This window comes from Schistocerca americana, chromosome 10 (genome assembly GCF_021461395.2).
Source record: "Schistocerca americana isolate TAMUIC-IGC-003095 chromosome 10, iqSchAmer2.1, whole genome shotgun sequence".
Classification (NCBI taxonomy): domain Eukaryota; kingdom Metazoa; phylum Arthropoda; class Insecta; order Orthoptera; family Acrididae; genus Schistocerca; species Schistocerca americana.
Window position 1 is genome coordinate 202,580,228 of NC_060128.1, and position 12,844 is coordinate 202,593,071.

Genomic DNA, 12,844 nt, shown 5'->3' on the forward strand with positions numbered 1-12,844 from the left:
CAGCAATGCGAAAACTATCACCAGCAGCTCAGTTGAGAGCCAGGATAAAAATTCAGCAGGTTCTTTTGGAAGAATTGGAACAATCAACCACTTCCACTGCACATTCGTTGATGTCACCCTATGCACCTGAAAATCCAGTTGAAATCGTAATTGCTGGAAATCCGCAGAATGAAATAGTCATTTCTGAAAATGAACCTGATGACATTGTTATTTCAAGCCACCAAAATTCTGAAAACTTTGATACTTAAGTGAGTGAACTGTGATGTATTTTACTTCTCATTGTCAACTATATCAAAATTTATTAAAAGAAAGTTTGAATCTATCACAATTTGTAAATTTTTCATAATAAAATGATTGCTGTAAACTTAATATTGTACTTACCTAATGGTGATCATAACTCTTTCAGGGATAATAGCCATTCTGAAATTTGTGATTTGCTTCTGTAATGTATTTGAAACAGACGGCACTATATAATCAAATGTCTCTGTACTCATTCTGGATAACTCCAAAATTTATCCTCATCTTTTCTCAAGTCACTGTACAAATGATGAAATTCTCCTCAAGCCCTCCTCTCCTTGTTGATTTCATGCACCCATTCACGACTGCGTTGAATTCTCAGAGCACTGTTTTCTAATTAAAAAGAATTTACTGGGTCCAGGAAACACGACATCGTGCCGAGACTGCTCAATTGCTGGCCAGATGGCGCGCGCTGTATCGTGTGCAATCTGAACGCTCCATCGTATTGCATCGCTTTGGCCATTATGCTTCGCATCGCGTCGCGTCGCGTCGCATCGCATCGCAGGCAGTGTAAACGTACACTTGTGAAAGCCACGGTCTCACCATGTCAGTTTTAGACAAAATAGCATCTCTTTGTGGTTCACTTGAAGTTCTTTGACGAGATTACATGTCCGCGGGAAGTGTAAGTTGTACCGGTTATTAGATGAGAAATTGGTTGCCCAATAGAAGATAAACAGGCGAGGGAGATGGAAAGCCTCGAGGATGATGTTATACAATTGAACAAAGGTGGTTAGTGTAGGCATATGTGGACGTATCTGGTTCTAAATGCGTGATTAGAAACACACATTGTCAGTTTTGCGTTAACTTTGGCGTCTTGATATTTGTGTGGATTGGTGCTACCTAGGTTAATGCTGATTGTTATGATACTTTTCATTTATTTATTTACTTTTATTCATCCAAGAATAATCCTAAAATGATTTAGGATTTCAGAAAGTAACACAGTGATAATCATTAAACCTAACAGATAATGCAGCATACAATCTTACTTTAAGGGGATAGGTAGTTGTATGTTCCAGGAATTATTTTGCACCATCAGGCGTAAAGATGTGGAACGAGTCATTTTACCGTCACATTCTGAACAAGTGTAAGTTTTTTTTTTTTTTTTTTTTACAAAAATATAGGCCTACATAGATGTTGAGTTAGTAATTCCTACCCACAATCTTTTACACAATACAGTAATAGAAATTCTTCTGCGAAATTGGAGAAGTTGTTAAGGAAAAAATTTCTCAGTTTGCCTTAAATTTACACTTTGCTGCCTGTCAGACATTTTATATCACTGATAATTGATCAAAAATTTATATTGCAGTATTGTGGCAGCCGTTTTTGTGCTAAAGGCAATCTTAATGTGGAGTAATGAGTGTCATTTTTTCTAATGGTATTGTAATTATGTACATCATTGTTCCTTTTGAGCTGTAGGGGATTATTTATAACGAACTTCATTATGTAATAAATATACCGTAAAGCAGTAGCCTAGTCAGAATACCCAATTCCTTAAATGGGTGTCCTAAAGATGATCATGGGTGAGATAACATACTATTCTTGTAGCATGTTTTTGCACAATAAAGACTTTCTTCGTTAAAGATCAGTTAGTTCAGAATATTATTCCATATGACATTATTGAATGAAAGTATACAAAATATGTCATATTACTGATTTGTCTCCCTCTAATATTTGCAATCATTCCAAGTGCAAATGTGGCTGACCTAAGTTGTTTTTTGAGTTCCAAAATGTGCTCTTTCCAATTCAAAGTCTTATCAGTGCATGTGGACACCTATGAATATGGAGGTTTCTACCCAATTTATTATTTCCTCACCATGTGTTACACTAATTGTACTTGTAGTAACCGTAGATTTACAGAACTGACAGGAGTTGGGCTATATCCTAGATTACTGAAGTATCCTGAAATTTGCCTTAATGATCCAGGAGAACTGCTGATGACTCCTGGACTGCTTCTGATCACTTGAAATAGAAAACAGTTCCACTAAGACACCAACTGATGACTTTTGGACTGAGAAAATTCTGCTGTGCCCCTTGAATCAGTTTCAGACTCCGCTCTCGACTCTGCAATGTCTCTTAACAAAGAGAGCCACTACTTTTTTGTTATTACAAAAATCTGTGGTAATTTATAACCATCTAAATATTGTCGCTTGTAACTGCAGAATTGCTGCTGCTTGTTCATGACGTGAGTAGAAATCAATGTGTTTCAGCAAATAGAAATTCCTCTACATCCATCTTACTGAAACTGAGTGATGCCAGCTCACTATCTGAGATGTTAATAACTGCTTATCTGCTCTGTCTAGTAGAAACACTCTCCCAGCATTCGTGACTGATTTATTTACTTTCATAATCGTAATTGCTATTATGACATCATGAACGCTAATCCCCATTTCTATACTGACATTGTTGATAATCTATGGCCTATTTCCATCTGCAAGGTCTAAGATATGTCCATTGCATGTGGGTTGGCAAGCTAGCCGAGTAACACAGTTTTCAGAAAACATGTTCAAAAGTATTTCTCATGACTGCCTGCTGTATCCCCCACATTGAATCCGTAAACACCCCAGTCTATACTTGGCAGGTTGGTCACCAGTATAGTATAATCTAGGTATTCACACACTATTGACCATAGACTTTCTTTGAATGACACTAGAACTGTCACATCAGAATCGGGTGGTGGCAAAAACATCCAGCAATTAACTTGTTTCACATACTCCTGTTATACGCGTCCAGATGACGTCACTGTCAGTCTACTTCGACCTCAATAGAGACAATATTTTTGCCAACTGCAATAAATGTAACTCTAAACTGACTCTTGTTCTAAGATTATGTATGGAACTATTAGTGCAATATTTATTAATGGGCCATTCCACATCAAGAAAGAGTAATTAAACTTTTAAAACTATTAACAGGTTAGTGCCCAACTGTGATAAGTCCAGCTGGTGACAGTGGTTATTCCAGCCCCCTCTCGACTGTCCACCTGAAAAAACAGCAAACCGATATTACTGCATTATATTTTGACATATGAACCTTGGGAAACCGAAATCATAACCGTGTATTGAAATGTGACAAGGTACTATAGTACCCCATTTCATTACCATCCACTAAGTAACCTTTAATTGTGTAATATGCATTGCTTGTGATGAAAGTTTTAGCTGTCTTTTTTTAAACAAATGTAGTTCTTGATCTTGTGGGAAGTTCATATTTAATCGCAGCAGTACCAAATCTCATTGGTCTTCACTCAGTTCTTGTATTTTTGTAGAGTTTTTATACGAAGGTACAGGTTGTAAAATGACATGATGTTTTTAGTAATTTTCCAACATTGCATGAATCACATTTTCCATTGAAATTAACTGAGCACTAATTCACTTAAACCGTAATTTATACAGGCACCACGACAAACAGATATGACCCGTCTCGGAGAAAGACAGAGAGTAACTGAGGCCAAATAGTCTAAGTGTTGCATGTCACTTATTCTCAACCAAGAATTTCAGTAATTATTTCATTGTTTTCATGTTGCCTGAACACATGAATCATATATATATAATAATCTTTAAAAAATTACTTAATTAGTCAAATGAAAGGAAATAAGTTTTCACACTTAAAATTAACTTGCTTCCCCAGAATGAGTTATACTTAAATAGGCTACTTTGATACCATTGCATCTGAGGCAGTGAATGGCTGACCTTACTTAAAATGATCCTTTTCCGTCACAGCAAAAAGTATTTTGATTTCAGGTGTGTGTCAATTAGCAGAAGACACGTTAAAATTTTTATTTTATTAGAAAGCTTACAATCTAAGGGATTATTTAAGACCAAAGTCAGGTTCTCAGTGGCTTGGAGAAATGAGATATAAGCATTTTTCCACGTCCTTGCACTTTTTCTGAAATCAAAAATTGACATATATAAATATTTTTAAAAAAGTTTCTTTGTAACTTTACTACTTCAATAACGGGATATTTGTTAACTGTTTGCCTTACTTAACTTCTGAAAAAAAAAAATCAAGTTAAAAGCTTCATAAACACCTGAATTATGGGCATTTATGTAGATAAATACCATTTTTGCACTGAAATTCTTTAAGAGCCCAGTTATCAGAATATCACTACCTTTAAAATTCGATTTAAAATAAATTTATAGTCTGAGACCAAAAATATTTTGCAGATGTTCCTATGTTGTAAGTACAAACAAATGTGCAAGGTTTTGTGAAAATTTGAGATAGAGGGTTACAAATCCTTGAATTATTGCGTGTTTTGATGTGTAGTGACCCTAATATTTTCCCTCATGTGCACCACTGATTGTTATATGTACTCACTGGGTGCAGTAAAGATGCCCAATTTTTTAAAATCACTCTTTGCAATGAACCGGACTACTGCAGCCACTCCTTAGTCTTATGGACTTTCTGCTATTTAAAAACTGTGTGCATGTTTTGTGCCTTCAGTCTTCAGAAGAAAATCCCATAGCTAAGAACTGAGTGTGTGTAGGCATAGTATGTCACTACAAGACATTGGCTGTGACAAACTGATGCTAACACCATAAGAGCGTAGCATGCTGATGAGTCTTTTTGCCACTGTCTTTGTTTTTCACTCCATATTAGCTGACAATTTATTTTCATCCCTATGCTATACAATCTATAGATTTATCACTAAGCTTAAAATGGCAGAGTTGCTTCCTCTATTTATTCTGAAATGTGTACTGTTAGTTTTTTTATTTCAACATTAATTTGTTATGTACTACTCTGTTCTAAATATCCTTGAGGCTGTCATATGCTTTCTCTAATTGGAGTTCGGATGTTTTCCGAGCAAGACTGAAACCACTCGTATTCATTACCTCTAATACCTAGTGCTTCTAGCTTGTCAGTAGTAGTTAATAGTCAAAAGCCTTGGACAAGTCTAAGAAAATGCCTGTAACACAGTCATTCATTAAAGATGTATTTACTCATGTAACTTATCAGCCTCTCTTTCATGATTTTCAGTTATTTTTGAGAATGAAGACAGCAGTGAAACTGGTCTGTAGTATTCATTGTTTGGAGCATTACTTTTCTCTTTGTACATATTTAGATATTCTGGAAAAAACACCTGAAGTGAAAGATTCATTTATGATGGTTGTTAATGTGGCTTGCATGCTATCTGTGCACACCTTCAGAACTGAGACAGTAACTTCACCTATGCCTGAAAACTTCTTGTTTACTTGTTGTACAGTCTTGCAACCTTAATGCTCTGTTGTGCAGATCGTCGTCATCATCATCATCATCATCGTCATCTTTCTTGCTTCATAAGTTATTGTGGGTGCTACATGTATTTACAAAATTTGATGATTCCCAAGAACTTTCCATTGTTCTACCCCCATCTTTTACTTGTATGTTGTTATGCCTGTGTCTGCCTTTTCGAGTTTCTTATTTTATAACCTCCTACATCACTTTGCTTTTATTTTCTGCAGTATATATCGTCACCTAGAAGAAGATGTAATTAGATGAATGACAAACACTAACTTCACTTAATGAAGGTTTGTTCAGTACTTGCACGTACAAGAGTGCAGAACGAACTGCCTCCAGTCAGAATACATACAGTATATACACATTAAAACTGTGTGCCGGACCGAGACTCGAACTCGGGACCTTTGCCTTTCGCAGGAAAGTGCTCTACCATATGAACTACGCAAGCACGACTCACGCCTTGTCCTCACAGCTTTACTTCTGCCAGTACCTCGTCTCCTACCTTCCAAACTTTATAGAAGCTCTCCTCTGCCGAGGTCCGAAAGATTGCATGCCCCCAATGGTGTTCCGTTCCTTTTTCCACTGACTTTTATCAGAGTTTCGGGACGCTGTTGTTTCCTACACCGATGGCTCTAAATCTGGTGATCGTGTGGGATATGCCTTCACGTCCTCTGTTGGCACGGAAAATGATCTGCTGCCACCTACATGTGGGGTGTTTACTGTGGAATTGATGGCAATTTCCCAGGCCCTTACCTTTATTAACCAGTCCCAACACAACCGCGTTTTGTTATGTACGGACTCAATGAGAGGCCTTCTGGCTATTGACTGGTGTTTTTCGCACCATCCCTTGGTCTCGGCCATCCGTGAGCATCTCGCTAATCTTCACCGTGCTGCTTTTTCCGTTGACTTTCTTTGGGTCCCTGGACACGTGGGTATCCCAGGTAATGAGCTTGCTGACAATTTGGCCGGGGGAGCAGTCACTTACCCCATGTTCTCTGTAATCCCTCCTGCAGTGGATTTGTGGCCTCACATCAAATCCCACTTTGCACAATCATGGGCCAACTCTTGGGAGGCTACCTCCCTGTCTAATAAGCTTCGTGCGATTAAGGTGACACCAGGCCCGAAGCGTTCTTCCTTTCGCCTCTCCCAAAAGGACTCGACCACACTGTGTCATCTCTGTATCGGCCATACTAGGCTGACACATGGTTTTCTTTTGCATTATGAGCTACCCCCACTTCGTGGTTGTGGAGCCTTCCCGTCACTAGCCCACATTTTGGTGGAATGCCCCCTTCTTTTGGCCCTGCCTAGTAAGTAGAGACTTCCCCGCACTTTACCTTTGATGTTGGCTGACGATTCCTGGATAGTCGAACTGGTTCTCAGTTTCCTCCGGGAAAGTGGTTTTTATTCTCAGTGAAAGGTTTTTAATCTCACTTTGGTGTTAGGGCAGGGCGGTGAGTGTTGGGGTATCTCCCACTGTAAGCTGTGTTTGGCGATTCCCGACTCCCCTCCCTGGCCAAGATCCTCTTTTCTTTCCTTTTACTCTGTTTTTATCACTTTTTAGAATTGCTTAGTCTCCTTTTCCCATACGCACTTCTACATTCTAGCGGTTGAACGCTTTGAAGTTGCAGGTGGTCTTGCCTCTACTGCTTCAGAGGTGGGATATTTCCTGTCTCTAGCATAGCCTTGGGGTCGCTCTCTTGCTAACTTACCTCATTTTGTTTTTACCATTGATGACACGACTGCACTTTTACGTTTTTTAGCCTTTTCCCTTTTATCGTTCTGACTTTTCTGAGATGTCAAACTATCTGAATGGACCACACTTGAAACAAGGGACTGATGACCTTGCTGTTTGGTCCCTTCAACCCCAATCGACCAACCGTCGTCACGAATTATTCAATATTATGTTGCTGACACACAGTATGCTCTCTGGCTTATTGGTTGATGGTCTCCAGTGCTAATCCGTGTTTCACCGTCGATTTGTCTAATTTGCTCTTCGCCTGTGGATTGAAGCATTCAGAGAACTCTTGAGGAATGCCAAGTAGCTTCTTCTGTTGTTCCTTAGTGAAATCTGGTGATAGTCGAGCTAGAAGATCTTGTCTCGTAGTGATAGTGCCAATTTCACCCACAGACTCGGCATGGGAGGTTTCTGCGACGCTCAGCTGTTCTTCAGTTAACGGCTCAGAGTTTGCTACGCACATGCGTCTTTGAAGGATCTGCGGTTCTCGGTGACAGTTAACTATCCACAATTAACTGAGTCCGTTCTTAAACGAGACAACAGAGGCTGGGATGACCAAGCTATTCTTCAGTGGTATGCTTTCCTTACATTCCACTATAAGACCCTTGGCTTGATGCATAGCATGACACGTGACAGCTACCTTTCTAGCGCTGACTGCAGGAATGATAACTTCATCCAGCATACAGTCTCTGCACACTCGGATGCGCATCTTCCTGTACACAGTATCTCGTCTCGTCTAGCATAATTTTCGAGCGACCACAATCTATAATTGCCCGAGAAGCTTTCAAAAAGTCCCATCCGAGAATGACGTTGTGACTACACTCTTGTAAGATGATGAATTCTGAGGGCTGTGTATAGCCACTTATACCCACACGAATAGTACATCTTCCTGTAGGTTTTACATATTTCCCACTAGCCACCTTCAGCAGAAATATTTTGTCGTCGATGAATACGGTCTGCAACTGGTGACGGTACTTCTCCTAAATGACTGAATATGATGCTCTAGAGTCCACAAGAGCTTGGGCTGGTTGGCCATCCGTGAGGATATCGACATAGTTTCCTATCATTTTTGTAGTGATCGACAGCGGAGGATTTTTCTTTTCGGCGGCCTCACCTCAAAAGAAGGCCGCACCCTTTAGTTTTCTGGGTTGCGGTGGCTACGTGATTGGTTGGAGCTTCTAAATGGTGATGGAGACCTTGATCGGTGTGTTGGAGCATCCTCTCCAGCGGCTAGCTTGTGGCGATGGTGACCTACGTCGTCCTGCACCCATATCTTCTTGTTCATCTTTGTCGTCCCGGAGTTGGCATCGACTAAGATGAGTCTGCTGTCTTCTGGCGCGGGCGTCACCAAATATCCGCCGCCTTTCTCGACAATAGCGCACCACGTGTCCCGGTCGTCTGTAGTTGAAACATACTTGGTCCTCCAGACGTCAGTCTTCCTCGGTGCCCAAACAGGTTCCTCATGCGGCATTGTAGGAATGTAATTCCACCTGGGTCTTGACTTTTTCATCATTTTAAAGGGAAATGAAGGACGAGAGATTAGGTTCAATGTCTGTTCCACTTCCTCCCTTATGACCTCTCGAAGCGTCTCGGTTTTTTGCTCGCCGTGCAATCTGAGTGCCTTCTGAACTTCCTCTTGCACTATCTGACGAACACCTGTGAAATCAGTTGCTTCCTGCGTCACAGACATCGATGCGACATTTGGAAGCTGTTCAAACTGCTCGAGTGTGATTCCTGTTTGGTGCTTTGTCTCTGTATACTGGCACTATTTTATGAAGTCATCTGCTGTCAAAACTTCCTTCAGGAGCAGGGCTTGATACATGTCCTCAGCAACACCCTTCATGAGATGTGCAACCTTATTTTCCTCCTCCATCCTAGGGACCACTGTTTCACACAGCTCCAAGACGACTCGAATGTAGGCTGCTGTAGTTTCTCCTGGACCCTGTGCCCTGCACTTTAATTGATATTGAAATTTGCACTTCTGTCGTTGTGTGTCGCCAAAATACTTGCGCATTTCGTCCTGGAATACTCCCCAGCTTGTTCTCATACCGTTGCTTGGCAGTGCCCTCCAAGTAGAAAAACACGTTAGCCAGACACACGGTGTCATCCCATTTGTTAAATTTGGCTATACGCTCATATACTTTCAGCCACTTGTTTGGATCTTGGCCATTGGCACCAGAGAACCCGGAAGGATGTCTCATGTGGTGGCACACAGTTGCTGTCATCGTAACATCCTCTTCTTCTTCTTCTTCTTCTTCTTCTTCTTCTGTCTCCGGTAGATTGCGATCTGTTGAATATGGCTCGAACTCGGGTTTCTTGCCGCGTAAACGGCGGCTCTGTCGTGGCCTGATGGGAGCCACTGTGCCGTCGATAATGTGCGCTATCACAAGTTCTGATACCCGGCGCCTCCACCGGAATAATGTCACGTAGAAGAAGGTGTAATTAGATGAATGACGAACACTAACTTCACTTAACGAAAGTTTATTCGGCACTTGCACGTACGAGAGTGCGGAGTGAACTGCCTCCGGCCAGAACACGTACAGTAAATATAAAGCTATAGAATATTCCAGTACAATGATTCTTGACATTTGTGGATACTTCTAAAATGTACTCGAACATTCCAGGTGAGTTTTGAACTCGCGATCCTCCGTGCAGCAGTTTAGTATCGTAACCACTATAGCACGGTGCTACTCAGCTTCTTCTGCGACAATATTAATTTGTCATCAGACGACTTTTTCACTGCAAGTAGTATCCACCTTTGTATTTATATCTGTAATAGTACTTGACAAACTGTGGATCAGTGGGGTACTTTTGAAAGAAAGAGAGACATTTGTGTCAGTGAGGACTTTCGAATACCCGTAACTGTCCATCTCTCTTCTTTATCTGGAGAGGAAGAAATGGATACTTTTGGAATTGTCATTCCAAAAAAATTAATTTAAACAATGCGTGAAATTTAGAGTGTTTAGCTTCTATATCAATTTCCATATGCTCTTCATCCCAATTTTGATCTGCCGATGACCTATAAGTCTTAAGATTTGAGAAAATCCTTTTGTAGGCTTGCAGTTTTGCATGTTTATCTGACAGTAATGATCCGAAATTTCGAGATTTCATATAAACACTTAAAATTTTCCCTGTAAGTACCTGCTCTAAAGTTGAAATTGCACCGTTTGAAAACCTTGTAGCAGTGTTTCCCAGTTGTGCCGCACCAGAAGTGCTCACAAATGTTTGGGAAGCTGTTACTAATGTCCCCCTCAACATCTGTGTTAATATCCATGTCTCAGTGTATTATTATGCTGGTTTCAGGGGCTGGGACCCTTTCCAGAACTTCAGTTAATTTGTTGACGAAAGTGTTCACATTACCAGTAGGTGAATAGTAAACACACAGAATCGTTAACTTCTTAGAGACATCTAGTTTTGTTGCTTCAGTGGCTGACAATTACATTAATTGTGGTCAGATTTTCTCAAGCTTTAAAGCTAATATAGATACATGATCCCCACCCTTTAAGGCAGACCTACATTAGCAACTTGCACAGTCATAATACCGTGTGCTGCAGTTCATAATCCTTACACCAGTACTCTGTGATGCACTGATGATTAGCTAAAACAGAAATTTAAAGCTCTGTGTTCTTGTTACATCACATCACAAGGTATGAAATGTAAGCTATTGGATAACACTGAGAAGTGTAAGATAACTGAATTGCTACATAATAATTTGTGCAGTTTTGATTTTCTCTGTATACTCGATTATTAAAGGCTAATGTTTTTAATCTCCTTTCGTCTGGTGGTTTTGTATAGCACAAACATTCTTCAGTCTTTGAGAAGTGGCTATAAAGCTGCAGGAAAGTAAATTTTGAAGAGGACTATACCACTGGATGTTCACCCTACAATTATTTTTCAACAGCACCAGAAAAGTGTGTGCTTGAACTGGAATAGTGGTGTTCCTCATTGCCATTAGATAACAGTGCATGTGTTGTCTGCCAATTTTGTTAACTTTGTGTCTCGGAGAGACAACAGTTCGAATCCCATCCGGGATTAGCTATTCCGTGATTTTCCTGTGTCGATAAAGAGCTAGATGATTTCTTTAATAAGGATTCAACTAATTTTGTACCCTATCTGCCCCCAAATGAAATTTAATGCATCTCATCACAATTAATGTGGTTTTTTTTTTTTTTTTTTTTTTTTTTTTTTTTTTTTTTTTTGTGGAAATATATATTTGCCAACAACAGAGAGAAATGTCCAAATTTCCTGTCGATTTTTCTTATACTTCGTCGTTTGTTGTATGTAACCCATCCAGGGATCTTATCTTGTCCTAGGCATTCTGTTTGTAGTATGCTCTCAATTTGCTGAAAAACTTTTTTTGTTAGAAGTTTTAGCTGTTGGTGGTACGTTAAAGCATTTATTCTTTTAATTTAAGCATTTATTCTTTTAATTTTTCTTTTAAAATGTGGTGCTTTCACTAGAAAGCACCATATTTTAAAAGCAAAATTTCTGTTCCCACCCTATTATGCACTTTTCAGTGCATAAGACTTAACATTTTATGTTTTATTTAACTCCATGCTGAACTCTGAAATCTAAGAATACTTCATTTTGTAGAAATCTGACTTAGTCTAATTTGTTTTGTATAGTCGTGGACCATGGCCATCAGCTGTTTTACTGTGGTGGTGGTAGAATGTGTAAGCATTCTCAATCTAGTTTGCCAAGAACTAAATCAGCCTTCGTACTGTGTTTACCCATTGAAAATGAGGGGATTTCTTCCTTTATTCACTTTGTTTTTAATGTAAAAGAAATGGTCATGTGGGTCTGCCATTGTATTTGCTTCTTCTTCGGCAGTAGGCATATTACTGTTGCTGTACTAGCTTCAGTTGACCTTAGATGGGAACTGAGTGGTGTGGAATGGGTACTTGAAGAAAATGTGCGTGTTGCAGGAAGATGAGCAGAGGAAACGGTGAACAAATCCTAACTTTTTCCACAACTGGATGTTGAGAACAAAATGGGTGTGAATGAAGTTACGTAAATGTTCCTTGTATACATTTCATATAGTGCGACTAAAGGGAGGTTTATTGTTATGACTTTTCTCACAAAATCATTCATATACAAGAAACTGCATGCATTCCTTCACTGATAAGTCACCTCACCTCATTTAAATATCTCATTATCACCATTTAAAGTTAACGAAATTGAATGTCTTGTAAATCTCTTAATCATAAAGGCCAATGGTAGATTATGGTTATTTTGATTATTATCCTCTGTAAAATCCTGGCTATAATTATTATTGTCCTAGCAGTATTTCCATAATAAAGTCCAATCATTCGCGAATCACAACACTTTTCCCCCCTTTGAATTTTTTGCACAGGTCTTGATGGAGGTGGCCTGTAGATTGCTAACATCCATAGGTGTTGCTTGACTGGCCGTAAAGTCTCGAGGAGGAGGCTTCCCGTACGGACGGAAGTGTCCCCGATGGTAAAGGGTCGAGATGACAGGAGACGTGGGGGTCGAATCTGCTGGGGCCCCATGCACCAATCTGTCCGTTGCAGCAAGTCCGGATGTTATAACAGGTGACATGGGCGATGTGTCTGCGTCCGTAGGAGAAGGAGGCGAGTAGAG

The 12,844-nt window shown here is 39.8% G+C and overlaps 1 protein-coding gene across 7 annotated transcripts in view; it reads left to right on the forward strand.

Moving 5' to 3' along the window:
- The first annotated feature begins 829 nt into the window (after nt 1–829).
- LOC124552523 overlaps nt 830–12,844 on the forward strand; it is a 49,415-nt gene continuing 37,400 nt past the window's right edge. For 2 of the 7 annotated variants that reach the window (XM_047126835.1, XM_047126830.1), the window contains exon 1: nt 871–1,023. In XM_047126835.1, coding sequence (XP_046982791.1) covers nt 984–1,023 — 40 coding nt within the window. In that variant the 5' untranslated portion in view covers nt 871–983. The other 5 variants (XM_047126831.1, XM_047126834.1, XM_047126829.1 and 2 more) reach the window with 5 other exon arrangements.